Raw genomic sequence first — 15,679 nt, 5'->3', positions numbered from 1 at the left:
TGCCCCCGCGACCCGACCTCGGATAAGTGGGAGACAATGGATGGATGGATGGATGGATGGAGATAATTAATTGGATGTTATTATGTAAATTTGAACAATTATCATTGTCTGACAAAGAAACATTAACAGACAACCAAAACGAAAAACATAATTTATACAGGCTTATGTGCATTTTATGCTCAATTGTGTCAGAAGGAAACTAAATGAAATTATTGGACTCAATAAAAGCTGTGGCTTAGAGATACAGCTTTGTATTTCTGTGTAACACAGAGGTAAATAAAGTATGAAAAGAAATCTCAAACAAATCTGTCTTCCCATTGGGTTTAACTAAAGCAAATTATTAGGTTTATAGAGTTATTTATCATATGTACAGAGTATAGTAAAGTTCTTACTTGCATGTGCTAATCAACATACAACATGTTGCCACTCTCTGGTGCCAAGATTAGTGAGTATAACTAATTTCCCTGAAACATCTGCTCTACTTAACCTTACATAACTACCCAAACTTCTGTCTCTAGTACCTCTGTCTCCTCTTTCATATCCGTGTCTGACTGGTAGGCTCCCTACAGTACTTGGCCATCTTTAGAAACATAATGCTTTTCTAGTTTTCATTTTCCTTCACCTTGCTTCCTTCATTTGAATCTCTGTCCATCATGCACCCTACTTTGAGTTCAGGGGTAAAGGAGCTTTTAAACTTTTGCTCAGAACTACTAAGTGACCGTCCCAGTCTTAACTTCTGGTTTCATCATTGGGACTGATTTCCTAACACTGCTTTGCAGGTCCAGACCAGAGATCCTCTTGGCAGGCTTAATGGGTAAGAGGGTGCAGCATGTAGTATAATCAGCCGGTCCGCTGCCTCCTTTTGGGTGGGTTGACTTCTATTCTACTAATTACGGTCCATCCATTAGTTCCTCCTAGTGGTGACAGTTGTTTGACTACACTAGTATGATCACTTTTAGTGCAGTCTCTAAGTAGGAACTTTAAAGCAGTTCTCCTGTCCTGAATGTCATAAAATGTTTTTAACATCTGTCTTGACCAATACACATATGGTATATATCCTCCACCTATTTTCTAAATCTATTTATTAATTTACAGTCCATCAAAACCTATCAAAGAAAAAAGAAGTAACAGGCACTAGCCACGGAAAGAACTCCAGTCTAAGACAGGGTGCACCACTGCATTCACACTGAGCTAACACACAGTCGACATTTAAAACAACCTCACATCATCCAGGGAAAAATCCACATGAACAGATGAATAACATGCAAGCTAGGAATGAACTAGAGGTCCTAGGCCACCATATTTATACTTTATTAATATATGATGGGCAATTAGCTATTTTAAAATATAAAATAGGAACTGTTTATACTTTTTTGAAGATGAAATTGATACCAAGCAAATAAAAGAAGCTCTCTTTTGGGTGACCCCAAAAATCCCAGCTACAATGTTTTCAGACATTCCCAGGTTTTTCACAAAAATGCCATGGTGAAGTCATATAAACTCTGCTCCGAAGTATGCATGATACAGTAACACTTGCATTTCAAAAATAATATAACTAGCAACACTTATCATGGGTTTAAAGTCCCCTGGGCCTCACTATAGATTAGTAAAAGACATGATGATACTCACATGAGTCAGGTGTAGAGACATCCTTCATCTGTTCGTTTTGCTAGCTGTGCTATAAAAATATTTTCACATTGCTTCTGAATTCATTCTGAAGAGAGCGATGCTCCTGTGGCCATTGTTTCTGTATATTCAGAAAAGTAAGAGGGGATTTCTTAAATTTCACAGCTAAAGAGGAAATGGAACGGTAGAGCCAGCCAATGAAGAAGCACATGTTCAGAGGGCTGGGCTCAGAGGTTTAGCTGTTTTTCCAGATCTTCTACTGTATGGGTGTTGGCCTACCCAACAACAATCATTACAGCATTAACTATTTACTTAGGCATGGGTGTGCCTATGGCACACTTCAAATCTGATTTTATTTTTTCAAAGCATAACATTGAATGAAAGGTAATAAACATTGCGAAAAGCAACAAATAACTTTGAGAAGAAACAGCAGATTGGAACAAATGGAGGGGAACACATTGATTACAGCCTGAGAGATAAACATGCCTGCAGTCTCATAATTATAAAAACAAACAGGCTTGTTATGTTTGTCTTACTACAAAATAATTTGATTCACTAAAAATGTAAAACAATCTCTTAATACATTTAACAATGAATGGAATGACTCTAACAAAGACTGTTGCTGTTCTGAGCCAAATCTCGGCTGGAGAAAGCTTGCTCCGACTTTAGGCACATGATGGCGTTCTTCATGCATGGCTTTATCAATTTACTGTGCAGACAAAATGTCACAATTAGTTACAGCTTGAGTGAACATATCAATTTAAAGCTGACAACTTTTTCTTTCTGGTATCTTTCAGGTCATTCTACAATTCTAGTCTTCTTAGCTAGACATATCTGTTTAGAGATCATGAAAATTTGCGAATTGTAAAGCACTATTATTATAAATGGTAATTCTTCTTTTTTCTATTGTGTGAGATGAGGAAGAGGCTATTCCTTTGGTGGTGCTAAAAGTGGTTCAGAGGTGTTGGACAAGTAAATTAAATGCAGTCAAAAAACACAGCAAATTAGTCACCAAAAAGATAAAGATACAGATATTGTACCTAAAACATGCTAGATGCTAGCAAAAGGGAGTTTCAATTTGCAAAGCTCGGATAGGAAATGCATTCTAAAGCTGACGTTTTAAGTGGTCGCACAAATGATGTCAGAAGTCATAACCTCTAAAGCCACACCCCTGGCAACTAGTAATTACATTCTAATGACAGGATGGCCACTTCCTACAGGAAACAACATGGCATCGATAATGGCACAAAATAACTTTCATTACTTTAAATGCTTCATAACTTCAGATTTCTCATGCTGAAAAAGGCATATAAGATCCATGCAAAACATGAAATAACCTTGGAAAAATTAATAACAACAACACTTTATGATAGGAAGAAAATTACAGGCAGATATAAAGTAAAGGAACCAGAAGAAGAGACACAGACATTAATCAAAACAAAAGTCATAACCAAGAAATCAAAAACAATGTCACCAAACACCACCTAAAGTTTTTTAACCAAGAAAATTATAACTAGAATTTTGCAAGCTCAGATTCAATTAATTTATGCACAGATAGTTATTAAATGGCAGCACTGACCTTTTATCCTGTCGAACTGGTGACATCATGTTTTGCTCACTTCCTATCCACTTCCCCAGCAGCTAAGCAAATGCTCCCAAAATGGCACTGTCCATGAAAACAAAATGATGGCAGAAACAATGCAAGAATATCTTAACAATGATAAATACATTTAAAACATAATTTTGAATTCTACATAGTTCAAAACCTAACATGAGTATAAAAAGACTAAGAAAAAGGTAATTGAAAGGTACAAAACAATGAAATACAAAACAATCCTGGACAGCGTGCCAGTGCATCACAGGGCACACTCACACACCACAGAACACACAGCTTCACAATATTGGAAGACTAAGATGGAGGATTCTGAGAAATTAATCCATGCCTTAACTTCATGTACAATTGACTAATGCAGTGTGTTATTTACAGGCTGTTCAAACCATTCCTTATACAGTTTTCAGTTAATTAAATATGCTACTGCTATTAGAAGTAGATAGTTAAACCAGATAGCTCTAATCCTTAAAGGAATATCCCACCCATATATAAATGTCCCCTGTCGTGGGCTGGTGCCATGCCCAGGGTTTGTTTCCTGCCTTGTGCCCTGTGTTGTCTGGGATTGGCTCCAGCAGACCCCCGTGACCCTGTAGTTAGGATATAGCGGGATGGATGGATGGATAAATGTCTACGCGTGGAAGTGTACGTGTCTGTCCGGCCTGGAAGTGAGAGGTGAAGTCAGGGTAAGGGCTCCACCTCCGAGGATACACAAGCGAGGTCAGCACATCGGCAAAACGAAACCTCAGAAGAAAGACAAAGTCGCTTAGCAACTAACATCAGCAAAACGATATCCCTTTTACTTTTCCTCCCGCCACTAATGCACAAAAGATGTGAGCACATCAGCAAAACGAATCCTCGTAGGAGAGAGATGCCCTGAGTAGTTCCTTTCAATTACCTGACATCTCTACATTTCAGATTTTCTCTGAAGATTTCAATAGTTTGTAGGACCCTGGGCTTTTTACAGCACGGGCTTACAGAGCTAGTGTATATATGTGTATATATATATATATATATATATATATATATATACAGTGGTGTGAAAAACTATTTGCCCCCTTCCTGATTTCTTATTCTTTTGCATGTTTGTCACACAAAATGTTTCTGATCATCAAACACATTTAACCATTAGTCAAATATAACACAAGTAAACACAAAATGCAGTTTGTAAATGGTGGTTTTTATTATTTAGGGAGAAAAAAAATCCAAACCTACATGGCCCTGTGTGAAAAAGTAATTGCCCCCTGAACCTAATAACTGGTTGGGCCACCCTTAGCAGCAATAACTGCAATCAAGCGTTTGCGATAACTTGCAATGAGTCTTTTACAGCGCTCTGGAGGAATTTTGGCCCACTCATCTTTGCAAAATTGTTGTAATTCAGCTTTATTTGAGGGTTTTCTAGCATGAACCGCCTTTTTTAAGGTCATGCCATAGCATCTCAATTGGATTCAGGTCAGGACTTTGACTAGGCCACTCCAAAGTCTTCATTTTGTTTTTCTTCAGCCATTCAGAGGTGGATTTGCTGGTGTGTTTTGGGTCATTGTCCTGTTGCAGCACCCAAGATCGCTTCAGCTTGAGTTGACGAACAGATGGCCGGACATTCTCCTTCAGGATTTTTTGGTAGACAGTAGAATTCATGGTTCCATCTATCACAGCAAGCCTTCCAGGTCCTGAAGCAGCAAAACAACCCCAGACCATCACACTACCACCACCATATTTTACTGTTGGTATGATGTTCTTTTTCTGAAATGCTGTGTTCCTTTTATGCCAGATGTAACGGGACATTTGCCTTCCAAAAAGTTCAACTTTTGTCTCATCAGTCCACAAGGTATTTTCCCAAAAGTCTTGGCAATCATTGAGATGTTTCTTAGCAAAATTGAGACGAGCCCTAATGTTCTTTTTGCTTAACAGTGGTTTGCGTCTTGGAAATCTGCCATGCAGGCCGTTTTTGCCCAGTCTCTTTCTTATGGTGGAGTCGTGAACACTGACCTTAATTGAGGCAAGTGAGGCCTGCAGTTCTTTAGACGTTGTCCTGGGGTCTTTTGTGACCTCTCGGATGAGTCGTCTCTGCGCTCTTGGGGTAATTTTGGTCGGCCGGCCACTCCTGGGAAGGTTCACCACTGTTCCATGTTTTTGCCATTTGTGGATAATGGCTCTCACTGTGGTTCGCTGGAGTCCCAAAGCTTTAGCAATGGCTTTATAACCTTTACCAGACTGATAGATCTCAATTACTTTTGTTCACATTTGTTCCTGAATTTCTTTGGATCTTGGCATGATGTCTAGCTTTTGAGGTGCTTTTGGTCTACTTCTCTGTGTCAGGCAGCTCCTATTTAAGTGATTTCTTGATTGAAACAGGTGTGGCAGTAATCAGGCCTGGGGGTGGCTACGGAAATTGAACTCAGGTGTGATACACCACAGTTAGGTTATTTTTTAACAAGGGGGCAATTACTTTTTCACACAGGGCCATGTAGGTTTGGATTTTTTTTCTCCCTAAATAATAAAAACCATCATTTAAAAACTGCATTTTGTGTTTACTTGTGTTATATTTGACTAATGGTTAAATGTGTTTGATGATCAGAAACATTTTGTGTGACAAACATGCAAAAGAATAAGAAATCAGGAAGGGGGCAAATAGTTTTTCACACCACTGTATATAGTAAGGTTCCTAAACTATTTTGTCTATGGAAGCTTATTTGTCGCCAGGGCAACCACAGGCTTCCAGCTCTGCAGCAGCTTGTCGCAAAAGCAAATCCAAGCCAACCACAATTGCGCTATAACTTTCGTTGTCGATGAACATTACAAATGCAGGGAACAGTATTACTGGCCACAACCCTGCCTGATTGCTGTGTCTGTGCATAGAAGAGTGTTAGATCCCACTACAAGAAATAACCGTGCTGTTCCTGTTTCAAGTTGAATAAAGCTGGCTTTGCTAAAGTACTGAGACTCAGCCTCATGTTTTAGGTTTTTAAATCCAGGCTGAAGACTCAACACTGCATTCTAGCATACCATGATCAGAGCTGCTGATAAGCTGTGTATATTGCATCTCTGTTTGTTAGTCATTTGTTTAAAACTATAAGTAATAAAATAAATGTGAACTGAAACTGACCCTCCTGTATTTCACATCTTGGTTTCTCATCTTGGTGCCCTTCTGTGACACTTGGTGCCATTGTTCTACTGCCAAGCTGCCTCTTTGCCCATGAGAAAGGCATCAGAGTTACTGAAGGCCTTGGGAAGCAATGACATTGTCCAGCACAAACCTCTACAATTCTGCAGAGTGCCCAGGAGGGGGTGGGCAACCAGGTGACCAAGGTCTCCAGGACTGCGACTATCTTTGACTTTCTCTTTGACTTTGCCTGTTGTAAATAACTGTGGACCCCTAGAAGTTAATTTTCTCCTGGCATGCTGCTGACTGGAAGTTTTCTTCCCCTCTTCCCTATTGACAACTGGCTATACCTCAAATATAATAGTAAATATATATTATTAGGATCCTTTCACGTCTTTCAGTTTGAAATTGTTTTGTTTTAAAGGAGTAGTTCCCCCTTGGTGAATTTTTTATGATCATCTCAAGGTGACGGGGGAAGGATATTGTACATCAAGCATGGTCATTGGAGCAGGGAGGTTTAATCGGGCGCCATCCTTAAATAGGGGTTTTGAGCGTGATCATTGGAGCAGCAATCAACCTTCAATCCACTGTGCGACCCACTCATAGCCCCCCACCATTACAAACAATAGCAGCTTGGAACCCACCAACGGCAGCCTACAACCAAGTAGTTGTCTTGGAATATGTCTTGGCATACATCTGGATTTCTCCAGGTATTCCGCTTTTCTTTCAAATTCCATAGACGTGTACACTAAGCTGCACTGATTCACCTAGTATGAGTGAGGACGACTGCACACATGTAAATGAACAGAGTTGGGCTTGCATCCCATCATGGACTGCCTTTTAGTCTCTATGTGATTCTGCTACATGCAATCCTGAAATGCGTTCAAAAAATGAGTGCATGCATGGATTTTGTTAGATTATATCCCCAAATTAGTCACACATCCACTCTGCATGGTATTCTGGACCAACAGTTTATACTCGCTGCCAGTATGCAGAAGTAAGAAATAAGAAAGAAACCGATGTTCAATCTCAGGTAAGATATACAATAGCCACTCGTAACTTCAGTTATTGCTGAGGAATTCACTCAGTCAGTTTACTACTCAGTCAGAAAGGCACAAAATGTGAGTACAGCAGCAAATGACCACAGTTATATAACAGTATAACACCTGCTTCCAGCTTTATTAAACAATTTCCTTCTATAAAGGATTTCCCTGGCTAAATTTAAGACAAAAGTGGTAGACAATAATATATGACTTATTAAGAGAAATATCAGTAAAACCCAACAAGTATAATTCTTCAGTATAATCCTTGTTAATAATTCAAATTGTTATAATGCTCACAAAGCTTTTCTATGCCACTTAATTAAATGCGTTGAGTTTCCTGTGCAAATTCATCGGGACAGCCTCCATTTCTCATTGGCAATAAAACAGAAAAAAATCGATTAGAAGAACAATGTACTTACTGTAGTTGTTAGTTCTACCAAAGCCAAAGCGGCAGGAACAGACATGCAGATTTAATAGATGTGCCCTGTTTTAATAAATCTGATTACTGTGTATGTCATTTTGAAACCATCAGGTTCAAATGCAGCCTTTGTAAAGACAGGCCGCTGTTTTGTTGTTAAGGAGAAAAGGTCTCGTCTGATTACTGATTCTCATGGACAATTTGCAATTTACAGTTCACTTCTCCCACGGTCAATGAACTCATCTGTGTTTAAATATTGAATTTCTGATGCTCACAATGAACACTCAGGCACTTTGACAGAAATTCAAATGCTAAATGCGATAGAGTTAATCTAATGATTTACCTTTATAAAGTAGTAAAACCGGCTTAATTGTTTGCTGTAGAACAGCTCCTGTGTGAACTCACTGAGTTATCTTTAAAAGAATTCGTCAGTACTCAGTCATCCTGGTGACAATGCACACCTTCCTACTTGTCAACAGCACCTGCTTATTTGTGGCTTTCCTCCATAGTGTTCAGGCTTCTTTAGCAGTTTGGCTTGAGAGCAGGCGAGATGTGCTAAGAGGCGCTTTGGTGCCTGTTTCATTTGCAGAAGACCCACTTACACAGTTGAAAAAACATGTTTGTTAGGTATTTATCTTCTCAGTGAAAATCTGTGGTGTTGTACACATGATTTTATTAATAACACTTTTTCTGTGTTTTCTATGAAGATAACAGATTTTGTGGGTTTACTTTCTTTACAGGTGAGTGCCATATAGGCACATCATGATATACATAAATCAGTCAAATGTTGTATTATACAATACTTTTTTTTGATATTTTTATTAATTTTATTGTAATCATTCATACAAGTTGATCAATTTTTACAAAAAAATAGGATTGAAAAACAAGTCGACCCCCACCCCTGAGAGAGAGAGAGCATGGCCAACGGGGTAAAACTTAATGCTTGTAAACATACCTAAACTGATGAGTTTAATAGGCCAGTAGAGATGAATGGAGAAGAAAAAGAAATGCGGAGAGAATTGCTTCCTCGGTGCTTTAAGAGCTTATTCTAAAATTTTATTGATTATATCCTGCCAGGTTTTAAAAAAATTCTGTACAGATCCTCTAACTGAATATTTGATTTTTTCCAATTTCAAATAGTATAAAACATCAGTTACCCACTGACTTAAAAGAGGAGAGTTAGGATTCTTCCAGTTTAGCAAAATAAGTCTGCGTGCCAATAGTGTAGTGAATGCAATCACAGTTTGTTTGTCCTTCTCCACTTCAAATCCATCTGGAAGAACACCAGACACTGCTGTTAATGGGTTAGGAGGGATTGTGACACCAAGGCTGTCTGAAAGGCACTTAAAAACTTGGGTCCAAAATTATGTTAATTTGGCGCAGGCTCAAAACATATGACCCAGTGAGGCTGGGACTTGATTGCAGCGTTCGCAGGTTGGATCTTGCCCTGCAAACATTTTGGACAGTTTTAGGCGAGACAGATGTGCTCGATATATAACTTTGAGTTGAATAATTGTATGCTTTGCACATATGGAGCTTGAGTGAAGTCTCTGCATTGCTATTTTCCACTCCTTTTCTGATATATTGATTAAGAGATCTTTTTCCCATTGTCCTCTTGGATCTTTGAAAGGGAGGGACTGTAAAATAATTTTATATATTGCAGAGATGGTGTCTAAGTCCTTGAAATTGAGCAATATTTTTTCCAGCATGGACAAGGGTGCAAGATGAGGAAAATCGGCAGGTTCTGTTTAACAAAGTTCCTAATTTGAAGATAGTGAAAGAAATGTGTAGCTGGAAAGTTAAATTTGGAATGTAATTGTTCGTAGGATGCAAAGATATTGTCTATATAAAGATCTCTGAGCATTTTAATCCCAAATTTTTTCCAGATATTAAAAACTGCATATGTTTGCGAGGGTTGAAAGAGGTGGTTCTCTTGCAGGGGTGCCACAGATAAAAGCTTCTCAATCTTAAAATGCTTTCTACATTGGTTCCATATTCTGAGTGAGTGAAGCACAATTGGGTTATTAGTATATTGCCAATAACTTGCATTTATTGGGGCACAAACCAGGGAATATAAATAAGTACTGCAGGATTTTACTTCTATTGCGGACCAGACCTGTGTATGTTCATCTATTTGTGTCCAGGTTTTTATAGCTTGTATGTTTGCTGCCCAGTAATAAAACTGAAAGTTAGGTAGAGCCATGCCACCTTCTGCCTTAGGTCTTTGTAGGGTCGCTCTTTGGATACTTCGGTGTTTTGAGTTCCAAATAAATTAGGTTATTGTTGAATCTAATTGCTTAAAAAATTATTTATTGATGTACATTGGAATGTTTTGAAATAAAAAAAGAAGCTTAGGAAGAATATTCATCTTAACAACGTTAATTCTTCCAGCTAGAGAGAGATGAAGGGGTTACCATCTATGCAAGTCTTGCTTAATTTTCTCCATACAGACGGCAAAATTTTGTTAATAAAGAGCTTTGTGTTTACTTTTGATGTTTACCCCTAGGTATTTAAACTGATCTGCAATAATAAAAAGTAGGGTGTCTAATCTAATATTATATGCTTGAGAATTCACTGGAAAGAGTACACTTTTATTTAGATTAATTCTGAGACCAGAGATCTTTTGAAATTCTGTAAGTGCTGTTAAGACTGCAGGCACAGAATTTTGTGGGTCTGATATATATAAAACCATATCATCTGCATATAGAGAAATTTTCTGTTCCAATCCTTCTCTGATAATCCCATTTATCTGATCAGCATTTCGACAGTGAACCGCCAGTGGTTCAATGGCGATTGCAAGTAGCAGTGGTGACAAGGGTTAAGACTTCCTTGGGGATGCCAACGCACGCAAAGACCCCTAGTAATTCCCGTGCGGTGGCTTTAGAAGTGGCTGAGCGCAACGGAACAACTTTGGAGTATTTGGTAGCACAATCCACGAGGACTAAAATGTACTTGTGTCCTCGGGCTGAGAGCTCTAGAGGTCTGACTAAATCGACCCCAATTCTGTGGAAGGGAATATCAATCAGGGGAATAGGAACGAGAGGAGCACAGTCCTTTCTAGGAATTTGTCACAATTGACGCTCCGGTCAGGAAGTGCAAAAGCGACGAACCTCCTCATTGATTCCCGACCAGCAGAAGCGGAACTTGATCCGCTCCAGGGTTTTCTCGGTGCCCAAATGGCCACCTAGGAGGTGGGCATGTACTAACTCACAGACCTGCCGCCGGAAGGTCCGTGGGATTAGCAGTAGCCTTCCCTCCTGCCCGTCATGCTCAACTACGAAATACAGAAGGTCATTTTCTAACACAAAGTGAGGACCCTGTGGCATCAAATAGTTAGTGCACTGGCCGTTGACTAGGACCACTGCATTCTTTGCAAACTTCAGGGAATTGTCACTCCACTGCTCCCTTTTAAAAGAAGCCGACATCTCTCTAAATTAGAACCGCAAAAAGGAGAGAGGGTCTGGGCCGATCTCAAGGGGCATGGTTTCCTCCCGTTCCATCTCGGTGCTGGTGGATGACGTATCGGCATGCGACGGCCCGGGAGTTGCCACGTCACTCAGGCGTTACACGGCGTGGAGGCAGCTTGAGACAGCTCATTCCCGTCTGTAACTAGGCCCAAGTTAACCCCAGGAGTGGTATGTGTCTCACCGCTTTTAATTTTAGACCAGTCCCGCCGGGTCTAAAATTACCGGGTGTGGAGGATCTGGGAGGACCGCCACGGTTAATTTCTGAACTGATCCTCTGTAACTGATGACATAACAGGCGGACCTGTACCAGCGGATTTCTCCGTGGACACAGGTTATACTGGTCTTAAATTTTAACCACTGTCGCGGTAGCACAAATCGGCGGGCAACAATGGAAAAGTTGCTGCCGGAATCGAACAAAGCAGTAGTTTTGTACCTGTTTATGATCACCACGCCTATGTGTGGGACTGCCAACGGGTTAGTCAGAGCACACCAACCCCTCCTCCCCCTCCACCTGCATTCCTCCTCGCTCCCAAGCGGTTTGCACACCCGCGACTCTGGGGACGTCGCTACAAGCTCTGGGTTGTACAGGGGGGGGGCTAGGTTTTGGAACATACCCCGGTTGAGTTTGACTAAGGGACGGTTCGGCTCCCCCAGATTGTGAAGCCGTCCTTTGTGTCTCTATGAGCTGTGCCATATTTTGGAATTGTTTACCCCAGACCGGCTGGGTGAAGCCACGGGGTAGTGTTTTCAGGAGCAGATAGCAGGCCACCTGCTCTATTACGTGGGAGGGCTTGTTTCCTGTGGCTGTAGCCACTGCCCTACCTTTGCCCATAAGGACCAGGCTTGTTGAGGGGTCGGCCGCTCTGGGTCGAACCTCCAGTTTCCAGTTTCTCAGTCTATTCACCTGCCAGTCTGGCGCACCCCTAGGTGGAAAGCGGGGCTCTGGCTTCACAGGGAGGCGGGCACTGTCCTCCGAGAGAGCATAATAAGCCCCTTTTGCCTCCCCCCTCCGGAGCAGCCCAATTCTGTGAGCCCCTCTCGCACACTCCCTGGCCTGCCTAGGTTGCCTAGTGAAGCATGCCGGGCGCAGAGCTCGTACCGGGTCGCTCCGAAACACGGGACACCCTCCACGCCTGAAAACTCGGCCCTGGTACGCTCCCACCTGGATGTATTGCAGGTCCTGTCCCCTTCTCTTCCGGGACTTCTCCATCCTGCCGACTATGCCAATGTCACAAACCTGACATAGAATCATAGAAAGGTTTGGGGCAGCCACCCATATAATTGGTTTCCTGGCTGCAAAAGTCGTTTAAATGAATATGGCACCGATGTGCTCACAACCGAGTCCAAAACAGAACTGAGGGAATAGGGAAAAGGTGCAGGCTTTTAAAGGGGAAGACAGGAAGTGAGATCATAGGGGTCGGGCTTATGAAGGTCTTCAGCCATTGGTTCGAACCCAGACGTGACATCACAGGGGCCGGAGCCAGCAAGGTCTCCTTCCGTTGGCTTGGTCCCGGAAGCGACGTCAAGAGAGCCAGGTGGAATGTCCCGTGAATGGTCTACAAGAAAGGGAGAAAAAGAGTCAGTGCACTCTGCCACATCCCGGTATGCCTCGGAACTGCCCTTACTCAAGTCCTTTAGCTGCCTCCCATGCGCACGTGTGTGACAAGGCATTTAGAGCTTCCCAGAGTACTCCTGCAGAAACCTCTGAGGATGTATTTGTCTCAAGAAGAAACTGATTTGTTTGGATATAAATTCTGTACAGTTCTCATCTGCTAATAGAAGTGGGTTAAGACGCCATGTATGAGGTGAGTGTGTGGGGCATAGTGACTTTAGCTCCAAGATCAGAGGTGTATGGTCGGAAATAACAATAGCATCGTACTTGCAAGATTTAATCGTAGGCAAGAAATTATTATCTATAAAGAAATAATCTATTCTTGAGTAGCAATGATGCACTGGTGAGTAGAATGAATATGTTCTTGAGTTTTGGTTTAGAAACCTCCAGGGGTCTGATAAGTTGTGGTCAGTTACAAACTGTGTAATTATCTTTGCAGTGTTAGATGTCATCCCCCCTGTGACAGGAGTCCTATCTAAGAGTGGATTTAAAACACAATTAAAGTCCCCAGCCATTATAATTTTATGAGTGTTCACATTGGGGATGGATGCAAATACATTTTGTATGAATTCCTTATCATCGACATTAGGTGCATAAACATTTATCAAAATCATTTTACAGTTAAATAAGTTGCCCATGACTATCACATATCTCCCTTCCGATCAGATACTACATCTGATGCTACAAATGAGACTGTTCTATGTATAAGAATTCCCACTCCTCTAGTTTTCTTTGTAAAGCTAGAATGGAACATTTGGCCACCCCAGTCCTTTTGCTTAGTAAGTGGGTCTCCTGTAAAAATACTATTTTAGCGTTTAAACCTGTTAGGTGAGAGAGTACTTTCTTTCTCTTTAATTCATTATTCAGGCCTTTAACATTCCAGCTGACAAAGTTAACTGTCCCATCATGGAGATATTGATTCTGAGTTTTTGATGTCATTTTATAGTCTGGAAGTGAGACAGCTTTAACCTTAATTTCCTATTTCCCCAAGAGTTATTGCTATGCAGCCTATTGTTACATTGGTAGTTATAATTATAAGGATTAAAAGGATAGATTAGATATAGCCTGCTATCTTTATCTCCCACCCATATGCCCCCACCCCCCCATTTTGGCTCCCCACGTGAGGCTGGACCCCACTTCACAAAGTCTCAGTCCTCTGACATACCTAGAGACAGAGCATGTCCAAAGCAAAACAAGCCCCCACGCAGTGGCGTTTTAGGATTAAAAAGTAGAGATATCTATTGCCAATATAGTCTAAATACTATATGCCTAAAATATAATCATTAACAAACTATGATTATATAATATTATATATTTTAACTATAAGCATAAAATATATAATATAATCTTCAGCAATCTTAAAGTAATAAGATAATAAACCCAGGGGATAGTGTTAAAAAGTGGTTCAGGATAAGCATAGTAAGTCTTAATGCAATAATAACAATAAACCAAGGGTATGATGTTAAACAGTCTCCTTTAGGGTAGTAAGAAAAAAAAAGTTAATTTCTTCCACACACACGTCTATAACTGTAATTAAAACATAAACAGAAATCGTCCGAGTAATGAAAAGGATGTATAATTATAATTCCCGTATCATTACAAGTGGATCAGACAGCAGGTGATATCTCCTTGCCATGCCATGACAGAATGCGACTCACTATTGTGTTTCAGAATAGTGTCGGGATCAGCTTTCTTAATTCCTTTTCTGCTTCCTCCTTCCTGGGAAAGACGTAGTATTGGCCTTGCACATCCACTTTCAGTTTGGCAGGGTACAAGAGGCTGTATTTGATATTGGCTTGCCGTAACCACTGTTTAATGTTGTAGAAGGTTGCACGTTTAGCAGCTGTTGCGGGACAGAAATCAGGGAAAATACGAATGTGGTTATTTTCAAATATAATCTCTTGCTTGCGTCTGAGGAGTGCCATCACATCTAGCTTACATAATAATCTCTCAAAGCGGATAATAAAAGACCTAGGTCTAAAGGTATTTGATCCGCGTATGCGATAAGCTGCTGCTATCTCGGTATCTGATTTAAAGTCCTCTCCAATTAGTATTATACAATTCTTCGTGCAGAGCTCATCCTTACCTGTCATTTTATAAAGCACAGCCCTGGAATGATTAAGTTCAGAAGTTGGTGGATGGATAGACAGATGGATGGATGTGGAAATATCTGAAAGAAATCCAAGCCGATACAGGTGAACACGTAAACTCCAGACAGGCAGTGAGCAGGCCAGGGACTGAACGTGAGACCTAGAAGCTGTACAGCAGATGCACAAAGCACCATGCCAGGCCAGATCATATTGCAATGTCCTGCACCACACTGAAGAAGATACTTAAAAAACAGTTGTACATGATGTCACATTATATATACACACCTATAAACCTATACGTAATATGTGTTTGTAAGAATATTTACAGTTAGGTCCATAAGTATTTGGAGAGTTAACATAATTTTCATAAATTTGGCTGAATGTGCTATCGCAATGGATTTGAAATGAAGCAATGAAAATGTGACTTGCAGTTTTAACTTAAGGCGTTTAACAAAAACATTGTATGAGACATTTAGAAAGGGCATTCATTTTTATACATGGTTCACCCGCTGTGCTAATATAAACAAAACAGAAGTAGATAACCTCTTAGGACTTAAGTGTAAGGTATTCTCAAAGGTGGATCATGAGGATGGAGCTCTGTCCAGTGTGATACTCTGATCACTGAATGACCCCTCCTTCTGGTAGCATTGAAACTTATAGGTGGCAGATGGGAAGGGATGGATTCAGCTGCACTCACTGGGCATCTTCTTG

The 15,679-nt window shown here is 40.6% G+C and overlaps 1 protein-coding gene across 1 annotated transcript in view; it reads right to left on the bottom strand.

Annotated features, from left to right (window-relative positions):
• LOC114650636 (T-lymphocyte activation antigen CD80) overlaps window positions 1–7,955 on the bottom strand; it is a 71,018-nt gene extending 63,063 nt beyond the window's left edge. The window contains exons 1-3 of the mRNA XM_028800405.2: window positions 7,801–7,955; window positions 3,206–3,292; window positions 1,630–1,747 (exon numbers count right to left, since the gene is read on the bottom strand). Coding sequence (XP_028656238.1) covers window positions 1,630–1,650 — 21 coding nt within the window. The 5' untranslated portion in view covers window positions 1,651–1,747; window positions 3,206–3,292; window positions 7,801–7,955. The remainder of the gene's footprint in view (window positions 1–1,629; window positions 1,748–3,205; window positions 3,293–7,800) is intronic.
• Window positions 7,956–15,679: the final 7,724 nt, after the last annotated feature.

This window comes from Erpetoichthys calabaricus, chromosome 4 (genome assembly GCF_900747795.2).
Source record: "Erpetoichthys calabaricus chromosome 4, fErpCal1.3, whole genome shotgun sequence".
Classification (NCBI taxonomy): Eukaryota; Metazoa; Chordata; class Cladistia; order Polypteriformes; family Polypteridae; genus Erpetoichthys; species Erpetoichthys calabaricus.
The sequence above is the reverse complement of the archived record's forward strand: the minus strand, read 5'-3'. Positions and strand labels throughout refer to the sequence as shown.